Source organism: Seriola aureovittata, chromosome 6 (assembly GCF_021018895.1).
Source record: "Seriola aureovittata isolate HTS-2021-v1 ecotype China chromosome 6, ASM2101889v1, whole genome shotgun sequence".
Taxonomy (NCBI): domain Eukaryota; kingdom Metazoa; phylum Chordata; class Actinopteri; order Carangiformes; family Carangidae; genus Seriola; species Seriola aureovittata.
In genome coordinates, this window is record NC_079369.1 from 21,959,106 (window position 1) to 21,976,265 (window position 17,160).

A 17,160-nucleotide genomic window follows, 5' to 3' on the forward strand; every position below is an offset into this window, starting at 1 on the left:
TGATTTGACTGTTTAAGGTGACTGTGAACTAAAACTTTGATTTCATGTCATGTAATATTAATGCCCAATTTGCACCACTTTTTAAAATGCACCCTCTGTTGTGTCACTCCACTGAATTAACAGGTTACAATGTTAGTGTAAGTTTTATGGTCTAATGAAACTCTTCTCTCCTCAGGCGGACCCCCCTCTTTATGGTCGGGCTCTTGCCTACTCCTCCCCCATGGAGCACTCTGCTCTCACCAACATGGCCGACAGCCAGAGTCAGATGCTGCACAACAAGAGAAACGGTCGCTATGATGACGACTATCCCACCTACCAGGAACAGAAGAAGCCCATGATTGGTTATCCAACCAAGAGCCTGACTCAGCGCCGTCCCCTGTCTGCCAGGAGCTACAGCACTGAGACCTACGGAGCGTCTCAGGTAGGCTGACTGTCTGTCACCTCATCTGCTGCTGTAAGATGTTTCAACTGTTAGTCTTTGCATTTATGTCTCAACTTATTTACACTTTCACTCACTAACTTGTTTTAACTTGTAGTCCTATAAAATGAATCATGTTACAATTAAAATAATTTGAGCTATTAATAATTATTTTCATTACTGATCAAACTGTCTTTCATATACGTCTTCAAAGTGTCAAATTGTTTCATTCAATGGATCACCCAGGTCCCCTTAAGTACATTTTTCATATCCATTGAGTGAAGTAATATTACTTTTGGGGTTCTGACGGAGATAGGTCTCTGGCGAGGCCAGTTTGCTTTTAATCCTCGTAATAATGGAAGAAGATCTCATACTGTTTCTTTTGTTTAATTAACAAGCTTTTAGCCAAGTAAGCAATACCAACAATGCATATTAATTTGTATTTTTCACCCACTGTGTAAATGTACTCGTGCAGTAATGCTACTGCAAAACTCAGAACCAGACACCAACAAAGACATAATAACAAAATAAAGAGAGGAAAAAAGTTTTATTTTTTTAAATCAATAAAAAATAGCTTAATGGCTGTATTTCTGTATTACAGGCATTTTGCTCCTGGGAAGAGCATCGATTGCAATGATTGTTTGTTCAAACAGTTTAAAAATGTCCAAATCTGTGCGTTTATGTTCAAGAAGGAAAGTAGTTATGTATGATATCTTATACAGTAGCTGAACACAAAGTCACAGGAAAAGCCTCAGTGACTGGATTGAGGTACAATGAATTTGACTTTGACCCTAGAGATCGGGGTTTGCATCCTGTTTCCTTAAAACAATAAACTCAGGTTTCTTTCACCATGACCACCATCTTTCCCTGAACTTCCCAGGTAAATTTACTTGCATATAAAGGAAAAATCCTTGTTTGGGTAATTTTGGAGGGCACTGACAAATGGGCTAATTTTAGAGGTACAGTATCAAGACGTGGCGTTATACTATAGAGTGCAGTATATAGTACATTTCAGCAGGTGTCGTTTGGTTCATCCGTATCCCAGATCCCAAGGCAATTCCAAGTCCATTAATAATCCCCTCAGGATGTTCTGGGTTTGCCCCAAGTCAAAATTTCCCAAAATAGCCACAGGGAGGTGTCCAGCCGCATACTGATTAGCTGTGCAAAGCACTTCATCTGACACCTTTCAGCCGAGTCGAGAGCCCAGAAACTAATATTGTGTAATTACGACTGCAGTCTTATTCTGGTGGTCCCTAGCCAAAGACCACGAATAAAGATTGTAGTATATATCACCTGTTATCTGAAATGCTTTGTGCTTATCAGCCTGGTAGCCCTCATGACAGAACGTAACAATGGTGGCCATGCTAGTGGTTTGTCACTCATATGGTCATCATTTAACCCACTTCATTGGTCCGAACTGAAATATCTGAACAAATGTGGGATAGCTAGCCATGCTTTGTTTTAGAGACAGCCATCCTCAAAGATAAGGTAACTTTTGGTAATCTTTTCACTGGTCAAAATGTTGAAGTACTTCGGTTTATGACTAAATACCTGCATATGACCTACATACATATTACCTTATTTAATTGTTAATACAAACATATTAGGAAACAGTTGCCTTTTAACACATCCGTTACCAATGGCACAACATTGGCATTCATTTAATGTTCTGGTTCCTCCTCAGCTGATAAATATAAATTCAAATTTCTTTTATCTCTTCTTTGGTCATAAAACCAAAACACTCCACAGAGCTAAATTAAACCGCAAAAGTGGTGCTAATTCTCGAATGGTTTGGTGACTACGAGTACACTTTAAATAATTGTATCACTATCAAGTCCTACTTTATTTCTTACCATTTTTATAACATCTTTTGTCCTCAGGCCCGTCCAGTGTCAGCTCGTCCCACCATGGCCGCCCTGCTGGAGAAGATGCCCCCTGACTACACCCTGGCAACGTGCCCTGAAAAACCATCAGACGACACCATCAAAGTAAGACCTGTCGTACCACAGAAACCTGAAGACATCACCTCCAAGATGCCTGCCGATTGGAGGCAACAGCTACTCAGGCACATAGAGGCCAAACGATTGGACAGGGTACGTCAGTGCAATGTAGATTCACTGGAAAGGGAGATGCAACCACACACACACACACACACACACACAAACACAAACACACATACAGCATTCGGAAGCCCTCCCTGTCTGTATCTGTGTTAAGTCTGTGTTGTAAGGTTGACCAGATATGTGTACAGCTGCATGTGTGTCCACTCCACACTGTCGCTCTGTCAGCCTGACCTACTGCACACTCACTACTGTGGATATGTGCTGAAGAAATCACATGTCCTGAGTATGCAACAAAATCTGCATTGTGACAAGAATTGTGTTGTGTCTTAAAATATTTTTTTAAACAAGTGAAAAGTCACCAAAATAATTCTTGTAGATTAATTTTAATGTAGTTTGTTGCAATATTGTTTTTAAAACTAAAATGTGCAGTCAATTTAAGATACTTATTCAGCTGTCTGTGGTGGTTGATATTTTCACCTGTTTGAAAAAAAAACTCACAAGATCTTCAGAATTAATATAGCCGCTATTTAAAGATGAGGATATTTTGCAGGGCACTGTAATTATAGGGTGTGCATCAACACTGAACTAGGGAACATTTTTATCTTTAAAGGAACAGCTTAATGTTTTGGGTGGTCTCATTTGCCAAAACTTAGATGAGAAAACTGATATCACTCTCATGTCCATATGCTAAATATGAAGCTAATTTAGGAAGAGCCACCTCCCAGCATCCTAAAATCAAAACTGATTGTTGCACATGCTATGGCTATTTTTGGATAGGTGCAGTTACTTCCTGGAGACCGGCCTTATGAAGTCTGTGAGTCCAAAACCTGGAGATTTTTCATTAACTATCATATATGACCAAATAAAACAGAAAATCTTTACATTTTATAACTAAAACCAGCAAATGTTTGACATTTTTGCTTGAAAAATTACTGAGATTATTAAAAAAAAAAAAAAAACATTTATCCAATAAAATAAGTCAATGTTGTGTCTACTGGTTTTCCATCATACTTTCACAGTTTGATCAGTATAAGGGTGAAACAGGAATTAAATTGCATTCTATGTGGTATTAAAAAGGTAAATTAAACTTGATGAACCTGTGAAAATGCTGTATAATGTATGGACAAAGGAGCTTCAGGTTATCTTACCTGTGGACACAGCCAGGCTAACTGTTTCCTCCTTTTTCCAGTCTTTATGGCTCCTGGCTCCTGCAGCTTCAGATTTACTGTACAGACATGAGAATGCTATCAAGCGTCTCATCTAACTCTCAGCAAGAAATCGAATAAACATATTTTCAAAAATGTCACACTGATTCTTTAATCAGAACCGGTGCCTCAACAGACAGGACAATCAGACGTAGTAGGGAGGAGGTCTGGGTCACACAGTAATGAAAAACGCTTTTAACAGCATGAGGAATCTTAATGGGGTATTAATTCGTCATATGATCGTCTGAGCCTTTCACATGGTGCAAATTGCATCCACCCTGTGAAAAAAAAAAAAAAAGTTGGTGTGGACATTTGGACAGTTGTGAAACACATTGTGTCTCTGTACATAGAAGTTTAAAGAACCATAATAAGCCTTGTAGTTATTAGTTTCCAGTTGGGGATTGGGTTTATTGTTTGTTTAAATATCCACATGTTACCACATAACTAAACGTGCACACTAATGTTGGAATGAACTGATCCACCAGTTGTTGTTTGTATGACATGATGTTCTGTGTGTATTGACCGATCACTAGCTAACATTTCTCTGTGCTTTCAGCAACTCTGCACTGTTGTTGTTGTTGTTGTTGTTTTATCAGTGTTATGGTTGTTTGTTTATTTGTATGTGGAGCTCACAGTGTGTTGTCACCACGCTGCAGCCCGCTGTGTTGGCTCCACCCCCACCCCCCACCCCCCCTCCCCACTACATTCACCCATGTCATGTGATGTTGTCTTCTCCAATCAGAGTGGTGTCCTAAAGCACAACACGCTCACGCTGGGCATGCTCTGTCAGGGCGGGGGTCACGGCCAGGGGCGCAGCAGCACTTTGAACTTTAACCTTTACAATAACACTAAGCATGAGCCCCCTGCTGGCCGCTGGCTTCCACTACCTCCTCCTCCGTCTGCTAACGCTGTGAGTATCCCTCTGAGAACAATGAACCCCTGGTACTGCTGTTATTACTGCACACATAGGTAATTATAGAGAATAGCTGCCACTGCCTCTTCACCCAACTACAGCTACCATGAACTATTATTTAACTGTGTGCCATTGCTGCTATTCTAATTCCGATTATTAAAACTACCTTGTCTACCATCTCAAGCTCATCCCCACAGTCCTGATGAAACGGATTGGCTGAGTTTTTGAGTGTTAAACCACTAATAATAATACGCATAATTAAAAAAAAAAAAAAAGATTGATTGTTGATCATTTAATCATGAATATTTAATGTTGTAGAGAAATGCTAACAATTTCAAGTTTTCAGAGACTTTAAATCCGAGGCTCTTGGTGTAAAAGGTAGGAGTATGAGAACTTTCCCCAAGTTGACTGGTGGTAGCACTTAACAGCACTACTTCACTTTCACTGATGAGGGAAAATCTGTTCACTTATCAATAAAAGCCCTAATCAAACTTAAAACATAACAAAATATCACTTAAAGCTCATTCAAATCTGCCTGAAACTCAGGCAGCGAAAGGTTAATACATAGATTCGATTACCAAAGTTAAATGTTCATTTTCAGTAATGGTCGCCCTGTCTCTCTGTCCATGTCTCTCTCTCTCTCAGACCCCCTCTCAGCAGGCCGCCATGCTGGATAATGACCAGGAGGGGTTGTCAGGGAGCAACCAGTGGGCTCCCTACTCACTTGGCAGGCGGGACGTTCCACCTGACAACCTTATGAAAAAGGTGCTAGTTGTTGTGAACTATTTCATCTCAGTTTAACTCAGTTTTATACTATTTAACCTGTTTTACACTGACTATCAACATAGTGTAATCTAATCTAATCAAATTTTGGCTAGACCTGACAACATCAAGATATACAGGCTCCTCTTGTGGCTATGAAAAGAGTCCATTGATCTTTCCATAAATAGGGATCTTAAGGTTTGATGGGAGGAGATGAACTTGTGAATTTCTAAATAAGCAGCTCCAGTATTGATTCCTCTGGTGTGGATGTGGATGTGCATGTGTCTGTGTCTGTGGGCCACATCTCTAAATACATGTTCTCCTTCCACAGAGCGCCCACTCCCACAACCCTTCCCACCAATCACACAACACCATGATCGTCACTTCCTCTTCCTCCTCCTCGGCCAATACGCCTCATCGTGTGGTCGGGCAGCAAGGCTACGATGGGGTGATGAACAAGGGGGGCCAGTACCAACCAGGGATGCCCCTGTCAGTGGTTCCCTCTGGGGGGCCTGGTCAGTACCAAGGCAACATGTCTCAAGGTAAATGGTAAAAAATTTTAAATGGGTTCATCTGTGCTTGTTCGGATTTATTTTGGGATTTAAAAAATTAAAATCTGCACAAGTTATAATGTAGAAAATTATTTGGAAACAAATTGGTTATGTTAAATAATCATTGACACACCGCATCTTTGTTTTTCTGTTGTACGACGACCTCATGACTGTTAAAGAGTGATTTAAGGGAGGGTAACAGGTTAACTACAGGTCTTGAAAAGTCCCAGAGATGACCATTAACAATCATTCGCCACACCCCTGTCTCTGTTTTATTCTGAAAATGTTTGGTATTGAAAATAGAGCTGCAATGATTAGTCAATTAATCGATAAGTCACCTAAATTTGCCCCAGTTTTAATTTTGAAACATTCAGTTACCTATAATACTGCAATAGTATATGTTCCTTGCTACAGTCTACACAATAACCAACAGCAGGAAGTTTTATTTCACAGTGTTCTACTCTACCAGTCTCGTTTCTTTTTTCCATCCAGGCCATCCTGCCCCTGGTCAGGCTTACCCCAGCAGCGGGCTGCCCATGGCCCTGTCCCCCTCTGGGAACCAGCCCCAGTACAACCCACATACCTCCCACACCTCCCATCAGTCCTCCCTCCCCGCCACCAACCCCCAATACCACGGCAACCAGGGCATGGTCCATAGCAACCAGATTGTCATGGCCACCCACACCAACCCGCGGCCTCAGAGCGCTCGCTGCCTGTTGCAGACTAAAGGCCAGAAGAGCACGGATGGTTTCCAGGAACAGGTATCTGTCTGTCTGTCCATCTGTCTGTCTGTAAATCACATCCTACTTTATTGTGGCGTTCTGATTGAAAATGGGCTCTGCTAAAATGTCAGCTAAATAAATAGTTACTGGGTTAGAAAGGATATTAGTTTTGTGGATGTGGGTCCATCCAGTAACACTACAAATAAAGGAGAGTGGTTTGATAAAGCTAAATTTAAACTGACTGCAGCTTTATTTAGCTCTGGCTCTGCCACAAAATACTGGTGTGTGCTTGAAACCTGCACAAACTACTGCTGTTGGATTTACATGGTTCCATATAAGCTGATGAACAGTCAACCAACTAAAGGAGAAAAAATACAATACAATTTTAGCCTCCTAACAGCAACAGTTGGTGAAGAAACAGGTCTAGAAAAAGCCATGGAGGCGTAGTTCTAAATCTGAGATACTTCACAGATGGAGAGCACTGCACCACTTTAGGTAGGAACATGAAGTCGTTCGCACCAGACAAATCAGCTGATCTTCCTGAGGGGTTATGCTTTTCATTTCCTAGTATGGGATGGCTTTCATTATGCCAATTAGAAAAATCTGACAAGGATATTTGTGGCTCAGTTGTTGTTGCCAGAGAACTGACGACCTCCAATTTAGCTGCCATAACGTGTCACACGTCACATGAAAGTACTCTTCCACTGTTGTACATGTTGTCTATCTACTCTATATTTGTGTAGAGATTGTCATGATCTTTGTATTTCACTTTGAGTTGTCTTTCTTTCTGTTTTCTGTCCGTCTTTCTTTTTCTCTCCTTCCTCTTTCTCTAGCTGTGTGTGAGAATAGAGAAGAACCCTGGTCTTGGTTTCAGTATCTCTGGTGGCATCAGTGGCCAGGGGAACCCCTTCAAACCCTCCGACATGGTACGACCCGACCCGGCCTGCCAGCCAATCACAGCCTCCCTGGCTTTACCTCAGAGTTGCCATGGAAACTGCTGCTCGTTATTGCAGTGTTTCGTCTATCTGTTTGTCTGTCTGTCTGTAGGGCAGCAGTTGACTCGGTTAACTTTGAGTCACTTTGAGTCTGTGATTTTCTACTAGAAACTGTACAGTTTACCAGAAAATTACAGTTTATGTGTTTGAAAGGTTAAAGAAACCAGAAATGTGATGGAATCTGTTTCCTTTGCACATCACTTATACACTTAGGACTCAGATTTCTGGTCTGTTGTAATATATAACAAAACTAAACCTCCTGAAATACTGGAAAACCCCACATCATGAATAGTGTATTTTTGTGCCCTTAATTTATCTTTACCGCCTCCCCATCCATGTGAAGTCACTTGGAAAATGAAGTTACATCAACAAACTTAAATATTTAAATCCTTTGAAATAGATTTGTGATCACATGCACACATGATGTCCTAGTGTAAGATGTGTCAAACTCTTTTATCCTTTCTCTTCCTGAGTTTGACTGATTCTGTCAGTGTGCGCCTGTGCTGAGAGCCTGTTGGGGTTGCAGATCCCCCAGGCCTGCTGCACATGCAGTCTGTCCTAGAAACACGCTGCTATAGTCAGTCTAAAGAAGCGAGGCTGCTCACAGAGCTCTGACAGCTATTTTAGGAAGGCTGCTTAGTTCTGGGACACCGTGGGTGATTTTAGATGTTCAACACTTTGATCTAGGGATAGGAAGTATCACAGATTTTACTGACTGTTCTGACTTCAGATGTTGAGTAACTGAGTAACTGACGAGACAGCTGCTCTATAAATAGAAAAGCCTACAAGAGGAGTTCTTTAAACATTCAGCCTCCGTACAGCCCATGTGACAAATGGTGAATTAATTTAAGTCGGGGGTGTGAAGTGCAAGTATAGAAACTGTCAATTCATCATTTAACTTTAATTTCGAGAAGACAACTAGTGACTCAGTTGCTGACTCGTATGGTTATTGAATTATTTCCATCTCCTCTTGTATCCATAAAGCTCCCACCAGCTGCAGTTTGTCCTTTATTAATGCCTTGTTACACAGGAGGCAAATGGAATCAATGCAGATGAGCGGGTTCTCGAGTCATTCTGTTAAATACTTTGTCAGATAATTACATCATACATACAGTATATTTACAGAGTGTAAACTGTATGAGATAAGGTATAAGTCTATACAGATTCATGAATACATTGCAATATTTCACTTAAGTGTAAAATATTGCCCTTCACCATCATACGATAACTTTCTAAAATCAGAGTGAATAACACCCTCTGGGATCTGCAGCAATGTCAGTCAATGTCAGCAAATGTTGATTTCTTCACTGAGTCATTGAAGTATGTATGGTTCATATATAAATGTTCTAAAGTGAAATGTAGATTTAGATCCTCTGAATGTGGTGTATTATGAACTGTGTTGTGTGTCTGCTTTGCTGACCTCAGATCCCCACCACCCCTCCCCTCCCCTGCAAGCTCGTGCAGGGTCTCATGGTGGATATTTGACTTCTAACAAAGTTACCAAGATACAAAAAAACAGTGATTATCTCCCCCCACACCAAATTTCCTTTTAATTACCTTGTTTCTACAGTTGTGTTCTCTTGTTACTTCCATCCACACGTCAAAGGTTTATTTCATGTTTTATCAATGGTGGTCAACTCAGCTGATTAGTCAGCAGTTTTAGCTCAAACAAAAGCTGATTCCTTTGATTATGGTTTGAACATTTTTTCTGACCGACTTGGTTTGTCAAACCATTTCCACATATGCATTTATGAGTATTTCAGTCAGAGTAAACATAACCAGGTTAAAAACTACATACATTGGTCGAATTTTCTTTAAATGTAATTAAGGGCAGACTTCAGTGATCTACAGTTTAAATAGTTAAAAGGGACCGTGTATCAAAACAGCTTGACTGATAAATTATACATCTATGGTTGTGATCCCTGGAGTCTACTACAGTCACGGCTGTTCCATTGGACTGTGGCTCCCCCTTGTGGGCAGCTTGTTGTGTTCACCCAGCCTCTGATTTATCTGAGCTAGAAAATACTTGTTGGCCAAATAATCAGCGATGGTTATATTTGTGAAACTCAGAAATTGTTTAAAAAAAAGTGATATATAAAGATATCTCTGTTGGAGGAGTATCATCTGCAAACTATTCAAACAAAAGATGCCTCCTTATGTTTTCCTTGCCTTTTTCAGTTAAAGCCTTTTTAAGGAAAAAAGAGCCAAAATCTTTTTCTAGTTTTGCATTTAAATTCTCTGATCTCTTATATTTTTTTAAAACGCCTGAAGACAACATGAATACTTGACTACAAAACGTTCACATTTCTGTGTTGGACAGAATCTTTTAGTTTTACATCTGTACCTTACAACATCCTTGGTTATACATTTTATTTTAAAAAACAGAGGATTATGGTTTAACAATCATCCTTTAAAGATCTGAAGAGAATGATCTTCTGGAAAAATTTATTCAGATTAATAGAAAGTAACCAAAAAAAAATTCTCAAAACAGAATTTGCCTACCACATTGTGCCTGACCAGTTTCAAACTTGATGATATCTTGATGATATCTTGATGATATCTTGATGATATCTATGTTTTTAGATCCTTCGTAAACCCTGCCAGAAGTCATTATCAGGTTGCTAAAAGAGAAACGGTACAGATCTTCTAAGTCTGACTTAAAAGACAAGCTGTGGCACTTTAAGCCACTGGCTCAGACAGCGAGTGGAGACTCTGTTCCTGTGTTGACAGGGGTGAAATGCCGGGCTTCACTTCTCAGACTCAGTTAAAGAACAGAACTCGGGGTTTTCAGGACCAGAACATGGATTTTTAATCATATCCGGATCATGAACATTTGAAAATCCAGTTTTCTGTTCCTGATGCTGCCAGATGTGCTGTCTTTGCACACTGAGCAGCTGTCAGTAACTGACACACCTATCGACTGTCATCATTTGGAGAAAAGTGTGTGTACATGTTATCACTGAGCTGCAAAAACCTCATCCTCAGTATTGTCCACTTGTTTGAAAAATAGTTTATAAGAAGACAAATTGATACATTTTTTAAAAATTTCTAGAAAAAAAAAAAGAATTTTGAGGGTTTTTGCAGGATGCTGCAGCTTAGTGTGCAACTGCTTTACAGTCTGTTAATGTTTGGTTGTTGTGACTAATGCTTAGCTGCTAACAAACACATCTGTAATGTACAGTGAGCTCCATATGTGATGTGACAGGGAAGTCTTAAAGTCCACTTTCTCAGTATCTGGAAGGATGCGAATGGACAGGAGGTTAAGTACTAAAATAACTACGAATTGTTGAAGTCAATGTTTTTTTATATGTTGGTATAAACTGCATATTTCCACCACTTTGTGTACAAAATCAAACAATTTCATAGTAGCATTATCAAAATTATTAGATTGTATACATGTATGAGGCTCACTGTATAAAAGGCCAGTGTCACTGTAAAGAAATAATTCAACTAATACTTCTAACACATGCACTTGTTTAACATGCAATATATGTGTTTGTTCCTGTATTCACTCATGGATTGTAGTATGTAGGTGCTGCTGCACTCTCACTACTACATCTTATATCTGTTAAGCTCACTATTGTGTGTTCAACACGTGCACAACCTGTTGAAACATGTTGAGTCGATACAGCTGCATTGTCTCACACTTTCTGTGTTCAAAAACATCTTTTAGCTCCCAGTGAAAAGATGTTGGTGTTTTTACAATCTCTGCCTTGGGTTACTGAGGGAAAATATGGGGGATGAAATTTCTTCTGCCCTCCCTGCTACCTACTTCTTTCCCCCTAGTCAGACCCCATCCCACACCTATTCTTCTTCCCCTATTCTTTATATATTTACTGTATATCTATTTTTCTCTCTTTGTAACCTCACGTCTATTCTGTATCAAGTCCGTAACTGTATAAATAGCTGATAAACCATTTCAACATGTCTTTTTGGGAGGAATGTATTGCTCAGCTTCTGTAAATTTTAAGATAGATGCTAAGAACAACTAAACTCAAGTACCTTAAATGGCTAAAATTATGTCATTATGAAATACTAGTAGTTTTATTGTCAACAGTATATATATAGTACATGCATGCCTCTCCAAATTTAGACCAAAGACAATGTATTGATGAACTGGCCGTATATTTTTGGCAGAAATGTTATTTTTTTTTGAGTGGGGGGAAGGGTGGGGGTGTATATTGAGATGAGAATGAGAAAGGCAAAGATTCTAAACCATCGTGTCCCTGTGTTGTCCTAACGGTGTATCATTTTGACTTATAGGGTATCTTTGTTACTAGGGTACAGCATGACGGGCCCGCCGCCTCCGCCCTGCAGCCTGGAGACAAGATACTGCAGGTAACACCCGCTCACTCGTCATCACATGGGCCAGAAAGAGCCACATCCTGCCCTCTCTCCATCCCTCCAGCCCTGTATAAACATGGAGGCAGGGCATTAAGCAGGACACTAGAAGTCGTTGTGCACTTCACCTGGCACAGTTAGCTGGACATTTTGTACACATTCACTCATTAGCTCTTATGGCGCTCCAGTGAGCACAAATCAACTCAACCACTCGTGCTATCTCAGTTGGTGTTTATGTTAGACTTCAACCTTTTCCTGCCAGTATATTCTGCCTCCGTGTGTGTACTTGTTGGTCCAGAAATCTGGCATGACCCCCCCCCCCCCATCCTCTCTCTCATTCATCATTAATTAGTGACCACCAAGAACGCTTCAGGTAACAACTTCTGAGTCATAAATTTGTGGTTTATTCAAGTAGCCTAAGAAAATGAAAACCTCATGAGGTCAAGGGAGGACGTTTCATAAGACATGATGGCAGAACTGACATTGGGCTACCTACCTTGCTCATTATTATTGTCCTGGTTATGCAGTGGCAGTAACACACACAAAAAAACAAAGAATTCAGCTAGCTCTCTTATCATGGCTGCCACTTAGATATTGCCTGTTTAGGTAGAAATGTTTCTTATCAAAACAGATTTTTCAGCTACACACTGTTTTTATTCTGTTCCCAGTTTGCTCCTGCGTTCTGCCGATGTGTAACAGAAACTGTGGCTAAGATACTAAATGCTGGCCTGAATTAAAGTATGTGGTTTTTCAGATGACTAGATGACTAAATAAAAAACTACAAAAAACAAATTGGATTGTGTTGCAAGTAAACATGAATACATCATGATGATGATGCAGAAATGATGTATTGTTAAGGCCTGAGGGGATATTATTTTCCTGAGGGGCAACAATACAGTCGCTATTTGAGGATTTCACCTCCCCAGCAAATCAGTGAGATGAAATCAATAAAAACTAAACAGAATAAGTAAAAATCCCATTCATTCACTGTGCTACATGTGTTTTATTGACATTTACTTAAATTAGTGCTAGAATTTAGCCCAAAAGGAACTGATTGTACTGTGAGGTCAGAATGACTCCCTCCCCCATCTCTCATTCCTTTCACGTTTTCCTCCCCTCTCTCCTCCCCCCTTCATCTTCTCTCCACAGATGTACAGTTTAGCTGGATGAACTCATCTAAAAGCCCTTTTTTGTCTTTACCCCTTCTCTCTCTACAGCATGACTGTGTAGCTCCTCCTCTTCTCTCTCTTTTCCCCAACAGTGATGTGTTACTGAGATAATGATGGCAGTGACCCTCCATCCTTCCACAAACACACTCACACATAGACATATGTATGAAAATACTGCAGCACACATACCTCTATACATACATGCACACACACACATGCTTTTGACTGTGCTGCGTGTTTGCCTTGCAGGCTAACGGACATAGTTTTTTACACATGGAGCATGAGACAGCCGTCTCTCTGCTGAAGAGTTTCCAGCGGACGGTGGACTTGGTGGTTCTGAGAGACAGCAGCATGTGCTAGAAATAGTTTTATAACAAACAAACAAACAAACACAACAACGCTTCTTTTCTCTGCTCATCACCATCCCACGCCACCCCACCTGTCCTCCACTGGAGGCTCGTGGAACTGAAAAATGAGCCGCCTTTTTTACCTTTTTAGGGGAACACACAGACATTTATTTGCCTATTGCTGGACCAAAGGCAAATACTAGTGCCAAATGTACCATAGGAAACATATCGGCTCTTCTGTCTACCAACGGTCAGGGACCTGATCGACGGCTGGATGGACCACAAGAGGACTCTAAACTTTGAGTCCCTACAGGGCTGCTGCAGTTTGGATTTTGTGGTTGGTTTGTTAATTAGGCAGTCATCTGATCGGTCAGTCTGAGTAGTTTGTTTTTGTTGGTTAGTTAAGATCCTGGGGTATTTTTGCTTTTCTCCACTGCTTTTTACTTTGCAGTCCATGGTAGATTTTTAATGATTTGTTTTGTGTAGCACATGGTTCCCTTTCCATTGTCTTCTTTGTTTTTCTGTTCTTTTTTTTCTTTTTTCTCTTCAGTCTTTTTCTTTTTTCTTCTTTAGTCTTATGTTTTCTGTTCTTCTCTTTTTTTTTTACTGTCTTTTGTTTAATTCTTTTATTCTTGTGTTTATGTCTTCTGTTCTGTTCTGCAGGTATTATTGCCTCCAATGTACAGAAAATTGAAAACTTAAGACTTTCTGCCTTGTGTACATATATAGAGCTGCAGCTTTGTGGAGCTGCACTCTCTTTGGGGCCTGGACAGACAGCTCTAAAAGTTTATAATTAATATAATTATTGTTGATAAATCACATTCTGAATTCTCTCTTATGAACATACAGGGATAATTTCTCCAAATGGACAATTTTCTAAAGTATACCACTGATTTATTTCTGTATAGAAAACACTTTTCATAGTCCATTACTGCTACTTGGTTTTTTTTGTTTTTTAAACTGTTGCTTGCACAGCTGTGCTGAAAAGAGCTAAAGCAATATTTCTGAGGCTCGGCCCATTGAGCTTTTCAGCAGAGCCTAACTTGTCCTGCAGTGCCATCTATCGAGTTAGTCACGCTAATGTTTACACACACTGCCATGCACATGAACTAACAGGCAAAGACACACGTGCCCTCATACACAACACATATCCAATGCTGTGATTTGTGCACTATTGCTTAGTGAAGCCCTGTCTGTTCCAGCTTGAGTTTAGAATTCAAACACTATTATAAGCCCACTTGCACTCACGTACACACACACTGTAACATTATTCATAATGTCGGTGCCATATTTTGAGGTCCTGTTTTCTAGTACTGTTACAGCAATGTCACATCACTTTCAAGCTGTTTGAGTTGTATGATAAAGTCACAGCATGCTCTCATATCATTGGTCACTGTCAGCCAGCCATTTTCAGTTGGCTTCCAGAGTTCTACACTCTCAATGTATTATACCACTGAGTTTCAGTGAGACTGATGTTCTACAGTTGGTGCCATATGGACCCTCTGCCCCTCCCTGGTTGTATTTACACAGGCCCAAAACATTAGAGCTTTACCTCTATGTGGCCCAGATCTGATCTGACCATGAGAGGAGCAGCGTGACTATAGTTAGTTGGGAAACTGGTTTTTAACTGTTAGCCTGGCTTCAAATCCAAGTGTCAGCAAACATCAGTTGTGCTGACGTCTGATCTCTCTGTGGAAAGCAGCAAGAGAAAAAAGACTCAATAAGGTAAAACACATATTAGTGTCTTAATGGGTAAATCTGCATTGAATCAGATTTGCCTTTTTTAGACAATCAGGGAAAGATCTGATCTGTGTCACAAAGGTTTTTGGCTACACTTGAAATTTCTGTGTAACTTTTGCAACCTGAGGAGAAGCTTATCGAGCAGGTGTTCAGGGGAATTTAGATTTGCCAATTTTGGTGGCGAATGTTCAAAATTTGAAATACGACATTAAATAGAGCAGGAACAAGAAATCCAGACTCCAGACTCTAATCAATATATAGAAACTTGTATCGTACGAGAAGTTTCTGGCTAAAGTTGGCAATGTGATAAAATCCAGCCTTTTTTGTCACGCTTCAGAAATTTATTGACATGACAGAAGTAACCTCGGAAAAAGAGTGAAGAGGCTCATTTTCTGTCTTTGTGTAAATGCAACACATGTCCTGAAGATGTTTTGTGACAGTGAGTTTTGTTCTGTTCTGTGTAACATCTGATGTTTCATTCAGAGCAAAACAACATCCTTCACTGTCCTTTGCTTTTACTTGACAGTGTCATCCTGTGCCCATTTTGTGTCAACTCTCCTAATAAGCATTAGAATTTAGTTAAATCAACATAAGGGACACAAAATGGCACAGATTAGTGGTGTGGTTGAGATCTTAACCACAGGTACCCGCCCAACCCGATTTAGAGTTTGAAATATCAAAGATATTGTGATGAGAACAGAGAAAAAGGTTTGATAATATAATTATTTTTTACTACATGTTTCAGGTAATTCTTTCTAAATATATTGATATACCTTAGCTTTGCTCAAAAATTGTGATATTTTATAATGACACTTATAACAAAGTTATGGATGGAAGTACGCACAGTATGACTTGGAGACCTACACATGTACTATCCAAAACTGTATAAAATGTATTTCTACTGTAATTGTGAATTTGTGTTATACAAATATATATTATATATATATGTATATGACTATAAAAACAGTCATTTTCTATGTGTTTAAACTACATAAGAGCTGAACAAATGCTGAGGACGGTGTCACTGTACATAGCTGTGAATGAAATCCAATTTAAAATGACTCATATTGATTGTGAATGTACTCATGCTTTCTGCAGTACCTACACCTACCCAACTTGAATGCTGCTTCTTCTGTTGTGTGACAAAAAGTACTTTGACCTCTGAAGAGAGAACCGCTGTCGAGTTATAAGTTGGACAAATTTTAGTGACGATTTAACAGAACTATTTATTTCTTTATTTATTTGCACATGCAAGTTGAAATCCTTCCAGTTTTAAGTTTGAGTATTAATGCGGAGAAATGTAATTGCCGAAGTATATATAATATATATCATGTGTTTAGAATGCATTTTGCAGACGCTATCTGTACATACTATTTAAGATACAGTTTTTACAAAAAATAATATATGTATAAAATTGAAAAAATGCTGTGCAGCGATTATACTGGAGCCATTTTGGGCTTTGGAACGTACCATTTTTTCAGTATATAAGAAGTGTTTTGAATAATGTACTAAAGTCTCTATTGTACAAATAATAAAAATGTCACTATTGTTAATCTGGGTTCCTTCTAATGCACTGAGCTCTGTGTTTGGATGGAAAGAGGAGGGTGATATCTCTCTTTCTGCCCCTCTCTCCTCTGTGCCTTACTGAAGTAGAGATAGAGACATGTGAGGAGAGATAGGGGGAGAGAGAAAAAGAAAGGGTGAGGTGATGAAGAAGGGAAAAAGAAAGTTATGAAATAATAATAAGTGGAAAGGCTGAGGTAAGGACGTGTGAGATGGATGAAGAAAGAAATTATGTAAATAAGAGATAATGGGAGCCAAAAACAAGGAGGGAAATGAAAGAGAGGAGGAAGTAAAGACACACTACGGGGAAGGAAGGACCAGGAGTGAGGGGAGGAAGGAATAGACATAGAGGGAAGAAAGGGTTGAAGGAA

At 39.7% G+C, this 17,160-nt stretch overlaps 1 protein-coding gene across 8 annotated transcripts in view; it reads left to right on the plus strand.

The window, feature by feature from the left end:
- The window catches only part of lrrc7 (leucine rich repeat containing 7), a 120,796-nt gene extending 104,017 nt beyond the window's left edge, over positions 1-16,779 (plus strand). For 3 of the 8 annotated variants that reach the window (XM_056378547.1, XM_056378545.1, XM_056378546.1), the window contains 9 exons: positions 176-421; positions 2,299-2,511; positions 4,429-4,596; positions 5,245-5,364; positions 5,693-5,903; positions 6,405-6,673; positions 7,468-7,560; positions 11,893-11,967; positions 13,389-16,779. In XM_056378547.1, the coding sequence (XP_056234522.1) occupies positions 176-421; positions 2,299-2,511; positions 4,429-4,596; positions 5,245-5,364; positions 5,693-5,903; positions 6,405-6,673; positions 7,468-7,560; positions 11,893-11,967; positions 13,389-13,499 (1,506 nt within the window). In that variant the 3' untranslated portion in view covers positions 13,500-16,779. Of the gene's footprint in view, positions 1-175; positions 422-2,298; positions 2,512-4,428; positions 4,597-5,244; positions 5,365-5,692; positions 5,904-6,404; positions 6,674-7,467; positions 7,561-11,892; positions 11,968-13,187 lie in introns of all 8 variants that reach the window. The other 5 variants (XM_056378549.1, XM_056378552.1, XM_056378548.1 and 2 more) reach the window with 4 other exon arrangements.
- Positions 16,780-17,160: the final 381 nt, after the last annotated feature.